Consider the following 16105-nt stretch of genomic DNA (forward strand, 5'->3'; position numbering starts at 1 on the left):
CTCTCTGGTTACAGAAGTAAATCATTATTTTACACTGAGCAGCTGGACTTTGATTTATGCATTTTGTTCTGAAGGTTTTTGAATAGAAACGTCTTGATGCTGGAGGACTCTGGTTTCTCTGCACACCCAGCCTGACCTTTGACCTGCTTGAGGCTGGAGTTGCTGCTGATCTGCAGCTAGTCGTCTGAACATCTGGTGAGGACGGGTTCTTGGTTCTGATCCAGAATCTGAGGATCATGTGACCTGATCTGACTGAGAGAAGCATCAGGATGAAGCTGCTGATCATCTGATCAGATCAATATTTAATAATCAGAAATAAACAGCTGTGAAACAGCAGCTCTGCTTTTCTTTATTTATGTCAAATTGATGACAGTTTTGATCAAATCTGCTGAGAAAAATGTGAAACCTAAAACTTTGAATGAGACAAATTAATAAGTGAAAAATATTCTTTCAACATGGAGTCCTGACAACATTTTACTATAAAACTGATTTATTTACAACATTTTAACACCAGAAACACAGAAAATGAAGCTGATGAAACGATTCAACTAACAAAACCTCTCAGCTTTTAGACAGGAAACGGTTAAACTACATCCACTCTATGGCCAGACCAGAGAGACTTCGGTTGCCGTTGACAACAGGAGGAGTGATGCTCTGGGCCTGGTTTACAGTCTTCACATCAACCAGGATCTGCTCTGGTTACCAAAGTGATGAAGAGTGAAATGTGAGGCCGTCTGTCCGTCCAGCAGCTTCAGGAACCTTCAGGTTGAACAGAGTCAGGAAAAGTTTGACCATCAGAGCTGCTGCTGTCAGTAACAGAGAAACATGGAGGCCGATTCTTCCTCGACCTTCTGGTTCTGGATCCAAGTTCATTTTCTGGGTTGGAGAGATGACAGCAGCTGCTGGACTGAGAAAAAAGGAGATTTATAGAAATATTAAATATTTCATTCAGAATTAGAAAATGTTCAGAGAAACTGTTTGGGTTTGTTTTGTTTTAATATTTGAATTTTCCAGAAAGCTGCAAAACAATAAAGTTTAAAACTAACATGAAACCATTTAAACAACACAAAACGTTTGGTTCCGTTTTAACCTGGATAAATCGGATCGGTTCTGTTCACAAACCCACAGAAACATGAAGACTTTTCATCTTTCTGACTCTCTGGATGAAACCAGTTAGGACTTTTACCTGCCTGGCTTCAACTCTGAGTCTGAGTTGTGTCAAACTAAATTTGAAAAATAAATAAATAAATAAATAAATAAATAAATAAATAAATAAATAAATAAATAAATAAATAAATAAATAAATAAAATACAACAGAGACAACAATTTTAAATATTTCTAACTTTTTATTTTTGTTGGCTCTAGTGGCCTTTATTTGAAAGTGGTCAAACAGCAAAGAAGGTAATGAGAAACAGGGAGACATGCAGCAAATGTCACCAGGCCAGGACTTGAACCTGCTGCATCCAGGACCAAGGCCTCCTCACCTGGGTTGTTTGTGCTGCTACAGCACCCCAAATATTTGTTATTTTAATCAAAAACACTTTCCTGCATCTTTTCAGTTTTATTTCACAACATTTAAAGTCACAAGATTTAGACTTGAAGGGGCAGAATGATGTGTTTCCCAAGTTCATAGTGATATTTTATAGGACAATCAAGTAACTGCATCACCTCCAGTTGTTATAAAAACAACTGGACATTTAAAAAAAACGTTTAAAATTTGAGTTGTAATGTAACACCATGAAATTGGGTCTCTGTCTCTTTAAAAACTCCTGCTCTTTCTGATATCCTGCCTTCAGGAACTCATCACAATCTCACCTCCATTATGGACCTGATAGAGAGATGATCCTTTATGTTGAGCCAATAAACTGCAGTTCAACTTTCAAAACTCTAATAAAGTTCCTCATTCTGACTTTTCCACTCAGAGCCACTGATCTGATCATTTAAAGCAAAACAGGTTTTAACTTCACTGAGTATTTTATTAAATGATAAATGATCTGAAGTTTCTTCTTCATGCCTGAAATGATGGCAGGATGGAACATCATGAACATTGTGGTGTTAAAGTTGATGCTTTGCTAATAATGTTGGATCAAATAAAATCCAGTATGTTATAGTTTAGTCTTACATAGAAGAAACTTCACAGAGACACATGTAGAAAACAGAACAAACCTGAAAATCAGCTTTCAGAAACGGAGGATCAAAGTTTCTCAACTACTGAGACACATTTTATCATCCCAGTCAGCTGCACTGATTCCCTCTGACATCAGACAGGTGACAGGAAACACCTTTAATTTATTTGTTTCATCGTTAGAGACCTGCTTCTCACTGTGGTTCATTAATCCTAAAGTTAGTGTTGGATCAGAGAAATATCAGTAAAAATTGTCTTATTTTTTAGTTACAACTGAATCTGATGTGTTTCAAGCATTTTTAATCCATGTGAGCAGAAAAGAGGATCAGTTAGTAAAGATCATAAAATGATTATTTATCACCAACATATCAGCCTGATCTCCATTTGGAAAAACCAGGAGTTAGTATTTTATAGCTAACTGGTTAAAGGGCCTGTTATTGTGTTATTGTTGTGTTTTACAAGTTTTTAACTGAATTATCTTTGCTGTCAGCAAAAAGCCTCAGTTAGATTAATTAAACCAGATCCATGCTTTCTGTCTGCTGATAGCAGTTCTGCTATTTTCACCTTGTCATTAAAAATCAAATTGCTGCTAAAGTGAACTGAAGTGTTTGAACAATGCAGACTCATAATTTTATTATCACTGAAGAATTTCACACATTCTGCTCTACACCAACCACTGTTAGTGATTTAGAATCAGTTTAATAATTTCAGCCAATCACCATCTGACTTAATGTCTTTTCTACCAACTCAACTATGTTGAGCTTCAAAACTCCAAATAAGCACAATAATATTTATCCATTTAGACATTAAATATATTATTAACCTTAGTACAAGATGACGATTTGCCAATAATTGGATTCAGTTTTTATGTTTTACACACCAACTTCAATGGACCTGAGATCAAACCTATTCAGACATGTGCAACTATTAATACACTAATGTTTCATGTGACTTCACTGAACAACTTTACCCCTCTATGGGGTAAAGTTGAACAATTTCCCCTGCAGGGGTGTGTCAGGGTTAAAGTTGTTCATGCAGGACGCCTGTGAGACTCAGCTCTGTAAGCCTTCATTCCTGGAAGAGGAAAATATTTTTCTCTTTTCTGTCAGTAAACAATAAAAAACAGTTCATCAGTGATTTATCTGCTCCATCATCCTGTTCTGATAGATTCTCTCTGCTCATAGCAGCTTTTCCCAGTTGCTACAACACTAAACTATTATTTTGTTCAGTCTCTCTTCTGACTAAGCAGCTTGACTTTGGTTGATCCATTTTGTTCTGCAGATTTTTGTTTAGAAACTTCTTGATGTTGGAGGACTCTGGTTTCTCTTCACACCCAGCCTGACCTTTGACCTGCTTGAGGCTGGAGTTGCTGCTGATCTGCAGCTGGTCGTCTGAACGTCTGGTGAGGACGGGTTCTTGGTTCTGATCAGCAACAGACAAGAGCAACCTACAACTTTAACTCATTGGTTGTCAAAGCGATTATAAAACTTTTCTAGCGAAGCTACAAATTGACGGAAAAGACAGAAAATGTCCACTGACAAAGTCAAAGAGTTGATCATCTCTGGCATTCCGGTTTGTCATTTGCACACCAACACAATACATGATTCATTTTCAGAATCAGAATGATCTCAATAAAAGGAATTCTGCAAATGTTTCATCTGGATTATTTTTATTGCAAGATTAGAGGCTGAACTCTCCACGTGTTTTCATAAGCAAGTAATTCTAGACTTTTCCAAGGTTGGGAGGGTCCTGAGCTCCTCCTACCCCCCGGGAATTATATGCGTCTTTCCTATTTGAGCAAGAACTATGGTAAGCCGTTTTAACATAAATTCGGTTTCGTCTGACTGTCTGTAATTACATATCTAAAAATGCATTTTGACTAGACAAAGCTACATTTTGACCATCCCGAATGGTAATTTAAGATATCTGTATTTACATTCTGACTAGTAAGAATAATAATTTAAGATATCTTCAATTACATTTTGACTAGTCAAAATTCCTTTCAAGATATCTCAAATTACGTCACTGGATCTGTCATTTGACGGGACAAATATCCGTAATTATAATTTAAGATCTTCAACGCAATTATGACTAGTCAAAATTACAATTTTAGATATCTGAATTAAGAATGACATGAAGCCCCTTTGTGGTGTCCAAGCCGAATTTTAGGTTTCCTGCACAAAATTGTCAGTAAATGCCACAAATTAAAGAGCTCGACAATGTTGGAATGCAGAGATAGTAAAACTTCATAAACTTTAAGACTGCCTCTGATGTCTGCAAAGAATTTCCTGTTTATTAATTTCCAATGAACCGAATGCACTTAAAAACAGCTTTGAAAAGCTAAAATTGCTATCAAACCATTTTCAACATGAAAATGATGCATTTTCAAACATCTTTTTTCATTTTCTCTATTTTTCATTGTTTTATTAAACTTTCAAATTGCTACGTAAGTCAGGGATGTTTTTACTAGACAGAATATTAATTCAAGATATCAGCAATGTTATTCTGACTAGTCGGAATGTCAATTTAAGATCTTAAATAGAAAAACTGTGTAATTCAAGATATCTCTAATTTATTTAGATTTCTGAAAATTAATTTTCATTAGTCAAAATTACAATTCAAGATATCTATAATTTAGTTTTTACTAGTCAAAATATCTCCTATCCAAAAATACATTTGAGATATCTTGAATTCATTTTAGATATCTTGAATGAAAGTCTCCATATAAGTCAATGGTAATTAGAGATATCTCAAATAGGTATTTTGTCTAGTCGAAATATAATTAGAGATATCTTAAATTCCTGAAACGTCTAGTCACAGAACAATTTGATATATCTGGAATGTAAGGGCAGTAAAACCGAATTTATGTTAAAACGGCTTGCCATAATCGCCCTTGTTCATCTGGAAACGCAGACAGTGAAATAAGTTGTCAATCTGTTAATTTAGACCTGATCTGTAGTTTTAGACATAAACAGCAACGTCATGCAGAGACCTGGACACATCGGTTATTAAAGCAACGAGGTGTTGAGGCTGATAAAGAGGAAAAATTAACCGAGTAAGTTTATTATCTTTTATGTTGATCCGTCTCGTTGAATAAAACCTTGATTTGTGAATACGTTTAAAAGACACAATAAAATCCTAAATCTGTAGGTAAATATATCTGTAATAATTTTTAATCTTCTAAAAATAGTTTTTCTGTCTGAACTGTTCTGGTAGCCAAAAGTTTTGTTTCTCTGCTCAGTCGCGTTTGTCTGACTGACAGCAAGTCCTCAAACTCCGTCAAGAGACTGACAGGAAGTCCTCAAACTCGTCAAGAGACTGACAGGAAGTCCTCAAACTCCGTCAGGAGACTGACAGGAAGTCCTCAAACTCGTCAAGAGACTGACAGGAAGTCCTCAAACTCGTCAAGAGACTGACAGGAAGTCCTCAAACTCCGTCAGGAGACTGACAGGAAGTCCTCAAACTCCGTCAGGAGGCTGACAGGAAGTCCTCAAACTCCGTCAGGAGGCTGACAGGAAGTCCTCAAACTCGTCAGGAGACTGACAGGAAGTCCTCAAACTCAGTCAGGAGACTGACAGGAAGTCCTCAAACTCCGTCAGGAGGCTGACAGGAAGTCCTCAAACTCCGTCAGGAGGCTGACAGGAAGTCCTCAAACTCCGTCAGGAAATCCTCAAACTCCGTCAGGAGACTGACAGGAAGTCCTCAAACTCCGTCAGGAGACTGACAGGAAGTCCTCAAACTCCATCAGGAGGCTGACCGGAAGTCTCTCAGTCTCCTCTCAGTCGACTCACTTCTCCACCAGAACCGTCTGAGGAGTCAATTGCTGAACCGTCCTGTGTGTTTAAAGCACAACATTAGATGGAGGTTCAACAGTCATTTCTGTATGTATTGTGAAAGACATTCCGACAGTTTTTGTAAATGTTTGTTTCTTTGCATTTAACGATAACAGCCTTTGTGTATAAATCCCGTGTGTTTCATCGTGACGTTTGTTTTGGTTTGTTATCCTGAGTTATGTTTGCCATAGTTGATTATTTCTTTTGAGCCCAATTTGCTATATTTTTTAGATCTGTTGTTGAAAGTCTTTCGTTAAGAATTTTTTGGAAAAATAAGTAAAAAATATATATTTATATATATATATAAATATGCCTTTGTCCTTAGATCATCATAATTTCTCTTTTTAATACTGACTCTAAGGTAATTTATTCATGTATAATCTGCCATCTTTATGATTGTTAAAAATAACCTTATTATTTTTAATACACCAAACCCTCTTAGATAAAACTTTACAGAATCAACCAGGTGGAAATGTTTCCTCTTCCTTATGAAGTTTTATTGTTTTCAGAGGAATTTGTTGCAGTTAATGACTTTAATGTTTTCCAGAGAACTGGTGTTTAAATTAACTATGTTCCTGTTAAATATTTATATCTATAATCTGGTAAAATATTCCCTCTAACAAACTGATGAATAATCCAAACATTCATTTAAAATAAATGTTCAACATTCAGATCAGCCCTTAGTTCACAGATGATGATAATATCTTCCTCATTAACCTGATAGAGTCTCTGAGTCATTTTGGTCCCAAAAGGTGAATTAATATTAATTAGTGATTCCATCTGATGTCTGATATTCAACATGTCTGATGTTATTATAATAATCATCAAGTCTCTCCAGTTAATCTCCATCTATTGGTTCTAGTTTTCGGACTGAGCCTAAAAATCCCTCATCATGACGACATTTTATACTGAGCTGCTCTCATCTCACCGTATGAAATCCTGATATTTGAAACTGAAGAAAAACTGAAGAAAAAATCTGCTTTACTGTGAGAAGAGATCAAATAATTACAGATAATTAGTAAAAAACCTACTCATCTGATTTTCTGACTTGATTTTCAACAGTTTTCTAAAACTTTTTGGTCCATTAATGAATTTTATTGGAAGTTCGTTATTTATTATCACTGATCTTTACTTGTTGCAACTTGATGAACGTTTCTATGGTTTCTATGGTCCCTGCTGACGATTAATGGTTCTCTAATGAAACCTCAATATTTACATTTATAAGCTTTTCTACAAACAAACAGTGTTTGTTTGTAGAAAACAAAGTGTTTGTCTTCTACAAACAAACACTGTTTGTTTGTACAAACAGTGTTTGTTTGTAGAAACAAACAAGTGTTTGTTTGTTTCTACAAAGAAACTACGGCTCTTTTTGAGGGATAAACCAACATGCAGCCTGCGGCAGAGATCCTCAGATTGAAGGATCTCTGCGGCAGATTGAGATCCAGGTCCACCTTTAGACCACTATGGACCACTAGATTACGACAGTCAGCTTGTAATCTGACTGTCGTAATCTGGTTCGCTTGTCTCTCTCTCCTGCCCCTCCTTCATAATGTAGATGATGAAGATCTACATTAAAGAAAAAAACATTAATGTTTCACAAAACAAAATGAAATATTAACGTCCACTCAAAAGTGTTAGGTGTTTTGTTTTATGACATATTAATAAAAATTTACATTTAAACATATATGTGAAAATATTAAATTAAATCCCTTCATCAGAAAAATATCTTTGGTCTCATTAACAATCAGCTGATTCATCATTTAGACACAAAACTGATCAATGGGTCTGATTGGGACAGAAATCATTTAGAAATTATTTAAAATATGAAGCAATAAATGATTCAGTGTCATCATTATTACAATACAATATTTCATTACAATCTAACATTTTCCTCATCAAAACACATTAAAGAAAATTTCATGTTTTTGTCATGACAAAATTAGATTCAGCCAAACTCAAGTTAACAAACTTTTATCTGTATTATATTTTTCAACTCTGCACAGTGGCGCAGTTGGTAGAGCTGTTGTCTTGCAGCAAGAAGGTTCTGGGTTTGATTCCCAGCCCTGGTCTTTCTGCATGGAGTTTGCATGTTCTCTCTGTGCATGGTGGGTTTTCTCTGGATACTCTTTCCTCCCACAGTCCAAAAACATGACTGTCAGGTTAATTGGCCTTTCTAAATTGTCCCTGAGTGTGTGTGTGCATAGTTGTGTGTCTTGTCTGTCTCTCTGTTGCCCTGCGACAGACTGGTGACCTCTCCAGGGTGACCCTGCCTCTCACCTGGAACGTTAGCTGGAGAGGCACCAGCAGCTCCTGACCCCACTGAGGGACAAGGGTGTAAAGAAAATGGATGGATGTGTAGCCAGGGCATATCGTCTCCCCTGAATGTGTGCTGCTGCGCCCTCTTCCTCTTGTCCATATATGGAAAGAGAGACCAGATGCAGGCTGAGGACTTGTGCAAAGGTATGTTTAACCTTATCGTGAAGTGAGTTTAGAATTTGTCTGATTCTGCCACTGATTGTTGTAGAAAACTCACTTTAGAGTGACGTCAAGAGCAACATTTACTGGTTTCACTTTAGAAAAGGTAAGGGCCGTTTCTTATGATTTATCTGGCTGGTTACTGTTCTTGTCTAACTTGATTTCTTTTGTGTGAAGGTTGGCCTGCTACTGTTTCACTTTTTGATTTGTTTCAATTTCAATTTTTTGTTTCAGTTTACTTATTTTTAGATGGTTATTGTTGATTAAAAAGAACTTTTCTTTTTTGGGGTTTTGTTTAGTAGAAAGAAACTTTCTACTGTAGCCCTCTGGCTTGTTTTAAACTGGGACCTATGCTGTCCCTGGGTCCTAGGCTGTTTTATTTATATTGAGGAGACTAGTGGAAGGGGAGTTTTTTTTTTCTTTGTCTTTGTATTCACTAGAGATTTTTGTGTGAGTGTGCTTTTGTTGGGGAACACTTAGGTTCATTTAGTTGTATTTGTGTTTTCTTATTATTCCTCCCCCAAACAGTCAAATTTTTATCTAATTGGGTTTTAATTATTTTTCAGCTTTAAGGATCCCAGGGCCAGCACAGACTTCCACTTTTAGTGTGGTCGCTTGGTATAATAAAATAAATTGACTATTTTTGCTCATGAAACATTTGTGAATTTAATAAACTGTTTGTAATCTGCAGCAGTGCCTCTGTCCATTTTTACAAACTTATCTGTGTGATCTGGTAAAAAGAGGATCTAAAGCTGTACCCAAGGTCACAGATGGATATTTTTCAACTCCACTTGTCAAAGTATTTGTATCGTTTTTCTTTTGGAAAATAATTAACATTATAATTAGAACAATCAGAGCTACTGCTGATATCGGTCCCACAGTGATGAAGATGATGGTCCTTCCTCCTCTGTCTGGTTCTGGAGTCAAAGTTGGTCTCTGAGTTTGGATCTGATCAGCAGCTGCAGGGAGAGAAACCAGAAATATTTATTAATACTTATTGACGGAGCCTGCAGGCTCCGTCAATAAGTATTCATTTATTAGTATTAATAATGCAAGTATTCTCTTCATCCTGAGAGAGGAAGAGGAGGAGGAGGAGAGGCAACAGGACATCAGGAACAACATCACTCACAATACAAAGAACAAATACAATCTAACTTTTAGATTTATCAGATAGAAACTCCTGAACTTTGTTCAGTTAATTTCTCTGATGCTCCTTATAATCTGTTTTTGAATCTGTTATGTTAAAACATGTAGAACACAAAACTGCATCACTGCCACCTTGTGGCCATAAATATAACAGCAAGTTTCTGGTTTAAACATTTAAATCTGATTCCAAATTAAACTTTTCTTGAGTCAGAGAAGAAGAAAAATTCTGCTCTGCTGTTACCGACTAACTTCATCTCACCTTTAATCTTTAAGTAGAAACATCTGGCTTGAGAATATCAAGATGAATAAACATCAGTGAAGTGATGAAGAAAATCAGGACAGATGATTCATCAGTTGGTTCATAAACGTTTAGTGTTTTTTCATCAACGTGGTGGAAAAGTTGAGTTTAATACTGAAAGACAAAACAGAGAAACGATTCATATTTGAAAACAGATCATTACTGCCCCCTTGTGGTGAAAAATAAATATGGCAGCAAATCAGTCTGTTGTAAATGGCTGTGAAATCTGAAAACTCACTGAAATATTGTTTTAGTTTTCTTGTAATGCTGTTAAATAATCGGATATGAGTTACAGTCATGAATAATGTCTTCAATTTCTACACTACAGAAAATATGTATGAAATTGTTGAGATTTTTTAAAAATGTCTCTAAATACATTTATCATGTTTCACATGAAGTGACATCAGTGTGTTAAATTGAGGTAAAATTATTTAGAAACGTGATTGTTAAGTTCAGGTCTGGTAAAACTGTTATTCAGGAAATAATTTGTAATTTGAGTGGAGTCAACTATTTAACTCTGCCCAAATACTTGAGTAAAGTCCTTTACCAGCCGAAAGTCAGAAGAAAAGTCCTGACTTTAGGATTTAGGAATCAATTAGATGATCCACAAGTTTTACTGCAGCTTAAAATCTTTATGCTTCATGTCACAAACAGAGAATATGAAATGTTTCAATATCTAATAGTAAAATTCATCTGCAGAAACTTATTAACCAACCAGCATTTATTTCTGAACATTTACTTCTCTGTCCTCAAGTTGTGACTTTTGCTGCCAGTCTCTGCTCTGGTCGTTTAGACCAGCTGGTGTTAATTTATAATCAGTAAAGTGATGAAAAGAAAAATTATATACATGTAGGGAAGTCAAGAAACTGACAGACTGGTTAATGGTTGATGTAATATAGATACAGGGTTGTTCATTAAAACGAGGCTTTGTGGTTTTGAACCAGTGAGCTGGAACAAGTGGGAGGGATTTCAGCCAGACTGGTTCAGGACGGTCAGAACTGTAAACCTGTTTTATCTGCTCAGAGACACAAAATGAGATTTTGTGTGAAAATGAAAGCTGTCTTTACTGCAGCATTAACATTTATCCAATTCATTCAGTTCACATTTAATGAGAATGAAACGAGTTTAGAAAGAAATACTCATCCATCATTTTACAGTTTATCTCTAGTGGGGTCACAAGGTGCCTATCGCCAGGGGTCAACAGGTGAGCGGCAGGGTCACCATGGACAGGTCACCAGTCCATCACAGGGCAACACAGAGACACACAGGATAAACAATCACACACACACACCTAAGGAGAATTTAAAGTCATGTTTCTGGACTGTGTGAGGAAGCCGGAGTACCCAGAGAGAACCCACCATGAACAAGGAGAACAAGCAAACTTCATGCAGAAAGACCCCAGGAATCGAACCCAGAAACTGTTATTTTTATTTAATGATAATCAGTTTACTAAACATTTGCATTTAGAATGAAAATCAGGTCAGTCTATATATTTATATATTTAGATATATGGTATAAGGTCATTTATAACATTAAAAATAATCTTGATTATTAGTAAAACCATACAGTAAACAGACAAGAGCCACAATGACACAGATAATAAATGTCATATTACAGATTTCAAAATTCACATGATTATGAGAAAATCAGAGTTCCTAATGGGACTGTGTGAATCCTGAATCTCAGTCGATCTCTATAAGTTAAGAAATGGAAATTAATAAGTAATTAAAACTCTTGAATAAAAACTCATTTCTATCAATCCTGAAATAATTAAATACTTGTCATGTGCATCATTAGTTTTCTATTTCCTTTGAGTCATGTGCTTTACAAACTGTAATGTCTGTAAGGAGAAAAATGTGAATGTTTTGGATTTATATTCTTTGTGACATAAACCTCCAAATAGAGCAGCTGTGAACAAAAATGTTGCATTTTATTTGAAAAGTGTGAAAATCCCTGAAAACAGCTTTCAGGGCTTGTACTGCTATCTCTGGTAACAGGAAATGCCCGCCCATAAAACCGGAGCCAATGGAGAGGAAGAGGAGCCAATGGAGAGGAAGAGGAGCCAATGGAGAGGAAGAGGAGCCAATGGAGAGGAAGAGGAGCCGCCCAACAATATCTTGGGAATTTGGGGAGGGAGTTGACCAGGCTTGCTCTTCTAGGCCTCAGACGCAGAACATCCCGTTACCTCCCAGTATTTATAACGGTCTTTTATCCTGTGCTGCTTCTTAACCAACGAACTCATGGCTTTCCAGGCGTTTATCCACAAATACAGCAGATCAGGTCAGTCGGTTTGTTCTGGTTTGTTGTCCGATTTCACCGTTTGTGGCTCAGAAAGTGAAGTAAACAACTGACTCGGGTGAAACTGACACCCAACAAATCCAACTGACTGGTTGTTGCTCCGTTTGTGCCGCTAAAACCATCATTAGTGACTTTCGGTTTTTGAGATGTTAAAAGTTATAATTTTGGACGATTACGTCATCCTTGCTACAATGGTAAAAACCTAAATCTACCAGAAATACATTTATTGAATTTAGAATAACAGCTTAGCATAAAATATTAATATTCTAATATTATCAATGTGACACTTTCATGCGTTACATTGTGACCATTTTCCTCATCAACCATTTCGTCCATTCTGTTTCTATTATGGGATGTTTTCTGTAATTTGAAGCCTTTTTCTTAATATCAGCTTTTATAACGGATGAGTTAAAGTTCTACATTTTTCTTATAGTCTGTTGTTGAAAGGAGCTTGTGTGACTTGAATAAATATTTTTTATCAGACAAAAGTTCTCAAAGTCTCATCATCACATTTTGTTAATTTAAGTCACAACTGAGAGACCAGGCAGGAACTGGTACCTGAATAAATCAGACATTAGAGCCAGTTTTAAAAGTCAGAGATTAACAGAAGTTATGGACAGATTTGACCAGATTATGGAGAAACCAGAAATACTGGAAACTGGTTTAAACTCTCCTTAAAATGAAAAGCAGCCATTAACCAGTGAGAATGAGATTAAAACTTTAGGTTCTGAACTAAAAGAATCATGTGAAATGATGCGACGTGTAAAAGTAGAAGAAACATTTCTGCCTCCTAAAGACTCCAGCTGGTCGACTGAGGAGATTTATGCAGGATCAGGAAGATGATTTCTACTTTCCTTTATTTACTTTGTGGTTCATCTGCATTAATATTATTTAAAAGATGTATTATTGTTTATTTGTAAATAATTTATTAAACCTTTTGGACAAATTGATGTTGCATTTTATTTGAAAAGTGTGAAAAATATGTGAGAAATTTAAATGAATCTCAGAAAAAACTCAAACTGTTTCCAGATTTCACTCACTGATGTTTTTCTCCTCATGAAATATAACAAAAATAATTTCACTTATTTTACAACCTTTTGTTGTAAAATAAGGTTTTACTTAAATAAGGACGTATTTATAACAGGAGTCCAGTTGTTCCTCATATTATGACTGATGTCCTGCTGCCTCTCCTCCTCCTCTTCCTCTCTCAGGATGAAGATGATCTCCCTGCTGCTCCTCATCCTCAGCTCATGTCTCTGTGGTCAGTCTCCATCTTGTCTTTGTGACAGAAAGCTCTCTAGATGGAGCTGAAAGACTCCCATGTTCCAGTTCTCAGTGTGTCTGCTCCTCTCTTTCCCTCTCTGTCTCCTCAGCAGCAACATTTGTAGTGAATGTGACCCAGAGCAGCTATGAGGCAGAGGAGAACCACAGCATCACTCTGGAGTGGACCTTCACCACCAGACCAGACTCCTCTCTGTCCTCCATGTTTATCCTTTGTGAATTTCTAGCTCCACCTAGAGGATTGGTTCTCTATCATCTCCATGATGGTGTTGAGTTTCCAGAGTCTCAGCATGATCAGTTTTCAGGACGAGTCCACAGTGACAAAGACGTCCTCAGAGAAGGACGAATCAGACTCCATGTGTCCAGACTGAGGACTGAAGACTCTGGTCTGTATCTGTGTGACGTGAAAACTGAAGATGGATTCAACTCTGGAAGATGTCGACTCAACGTTACTGGTGAGAAGAAATAATATAAAAACATTTTCCTTTGATAAATCCTGATTCCTATATTAATGAACCAGCATCTTCATCTTCATCTTTATCATGAATCCTCCTGGATCTCAGTTTTCATCAAATATTAATAAATATTTCTGGTTTTTCTCCAGCAGCTGCTGATCAGATCCAAACTCAGAGACCAACTTTGACTCCAGAACCAGAGAGAGGAAGGAGCATCATCTTCATCACTGTGACAGTCATAGCAGCAGCAGCTGTGATGGTTCTAATAATCTTGATTATATCTTTTATTTTGAGAATGAAAAGAAAGAAAAACAAAAATAATCATTCTACACATGCAGCTGGAAAATATAGTGCAGATTGAAGTTTTGTTCAAACGAGTTTGGTTGATGATAATTTTGCCGCGACAGAAATATCAGGTTAGATTTAATGATCTGATGAGGAAAATGTTAGATTGTAATGAATTAATATATTGTAACAAATATTTAGTTATTTTTCAGACTCCTGAAAACTTAATCCTCTTTTTTATAATCTTTGTGGTTCCTGAACTGTCATTGCAACTTAAAGTTGGAGCTGAGAGCAAGAAAAAGGAAATCAGTTTTATGTCATTTTAATGTAACACTTCCTCTTTTTCATTTCAAAACGGAGGAAAACCACAACAAAATTCACTGCTCAACAAAAACCCACAGACGGTTGTGGTCACGTTGCTACTAGACTCAGCCGAGGTTCAGAAAATGATTCTTCATGGTTACGGCGACTTAAAGGTGTTTTTAATTACATTCTGATAGTCTTTTTCTTTGTAAACAAGAAACTTCTAGCCTGAACCTTATAATGCTCCCATAAATAAATCAGTAAAGAAAAACATTTCAGAATTTCAAAGTTTAGTTTTGTTGTTTTTTTTCTTTGGAAATTTATTTAGGTTAATACAGTAAATTATGCTAAATTAAAATGTGAGGCAAAATAGTTGTTCAAATAGGTGAAAACAGTTTAATTACATAATGTGACACAAATGTTTAAATTAGAATTTAAAGTTACAACATCTACATTTCAACATGAATGAGTCATTAGTACTAAACAACAAAGTTTAGACAACCTGTCAACTTGCTGAATTGTAATTTCTGAGTTAAAATAAAACAGTTTTCTAAATAACCTCAATTCAAGTTAAAGCTTCAAATGTTTTACAGTTTTATTGTTTCAACAACTTTTTTATTCACATCACTTCCTCAGCCCAACAATCATAAACAATCTGTTGTCTCTCTTCTGTTAGGAATCTGATAGTTTGATTTTAATTCTACTTACAGCTTAAACTACTTTTGATAAACACATAAAACTGGAATCTCAATAAAGAAAGATTATTTTTTTAAATAGACAAATTCTGTTAAATCTTTCCTTTGTGTGTAAATGTTTAATTCATAACCTTAAAATCAAATTTTTGTTCCTATTAATACAAGAAACTACGTTTTATTTATTTTCATAAATGTTTTAGAGACTAAGATCTGATCAAAGGAAGTCCTGATAATCCATTCAATGAGTCAAAGCCTCGTCTGGATGCAGATTTCAACTTTGTCAACAAGTGAAAATACTGAAGAAATTAAAATGAGTGAACTGTTCAAATCATTTATAATGATTTGTTACTAGCATGGAGTGAAAAACAGTTCAAAATCCCTGTGATAAAAATCTTGATTTGATCAATTGGAACCAAAATAAGAAACTATTAACTCTGCTAGTTGTGTCCTACAAAGACAGTAAAGACTCAACTGTACCTGACAGTGAAGAACATCCAGAAAGGAAAGAAAGAAGGACGAAAAACCAGAGAACAGCCATGAAGTCAGTCGATCCGTCCTACTGCCTGGCAGTTTTCTGAAAATGTGTTGATGTGCTGCAGTAGGACCAGGTTCACTTTATACTGGTTTCACTGGAGGCATCAGAGCCTCTGTAGTGCTCCTCCTACCAGGCTGTAAAAAAGAGCCTCTGTAGGAGGAGCACAGTGCTGCAGGAGCCATGTGGAATGACAGCCAATCAGATGCACAGCTGTCTGTCGTGAAAACTGCTAATAACCTTCGGTTTGATCCCTGGACTGAGCCCAACTGGAAGCGGACAGACAGAAATAATTTGTCAGTCTGTTAGTTTAGATCTGGTCTGTAGCTTTAGAGATCAGCAGCAACACGTCGGTTATTAAAGCAACGAAGTGTTGAG

The 16105-nt window shown here is 36.1% G+C and overlaps 2 protein-coding genes across 2 annotated transcripts in view; one reads left to right on the top strand and one right to left on the bottom strand.

Annotated features, from left to right (window-relative positions):
* Window positions 1–15745, bottom strand: part of LOC148154238 (coxsackievirus and adenovirus receptor homolog) — an 88160-nt gene extending 72415 nt beyond the window's left edge. Inside the window, exon 1 of the mRNA XM_088015157.1 lies at window positions 15673–15745. Coding sequence (XP_087871283.1) covers window positions 15673–15733 — 61 coding nt within the window. The 5' untranslated portion in view covers window positions 15734–15745. The remainder of the gene's footprint in view (window positions 1–15672) is intronic.
* Window positions 13346–16105, top strand: part of LOC148154248 (CD276 antigen-like) — a 30409-nt gene continuing 27649 nt past the window's right edge. The window contains exons 1-2 of the mRNA XM_088015115.1: window positions 13346–13437; window positions 13553–13912. Coding sequence (XP_087871241.1) covers window positions 13350–13437; window positions 13553–13912 — 448 coding nt within the window. The 5' untranslated portion in view covers window positions 13346–13349. The remainder of the gene's footprint in view (window positions 13438–13552; window positions 13913–16105) is intronic.

This window comes from Poecilia mexicana, unplaced genomic scaffold (assembly GCF_051168715.1).
Source record: "Poecilia mexicana isolate PSO_F unplaced genomic scaffold, ASM5116871v1 scaffold_18, whole genome shotgun sequence".
Classification (NCBI taxonomy): domain Eukaryota; kingdom Metazoa; phylum Chordata; class Actinopteri; order Cyprinodontiformes; family Poeciliidae; genus Poecilia; species Poecilia mexicana.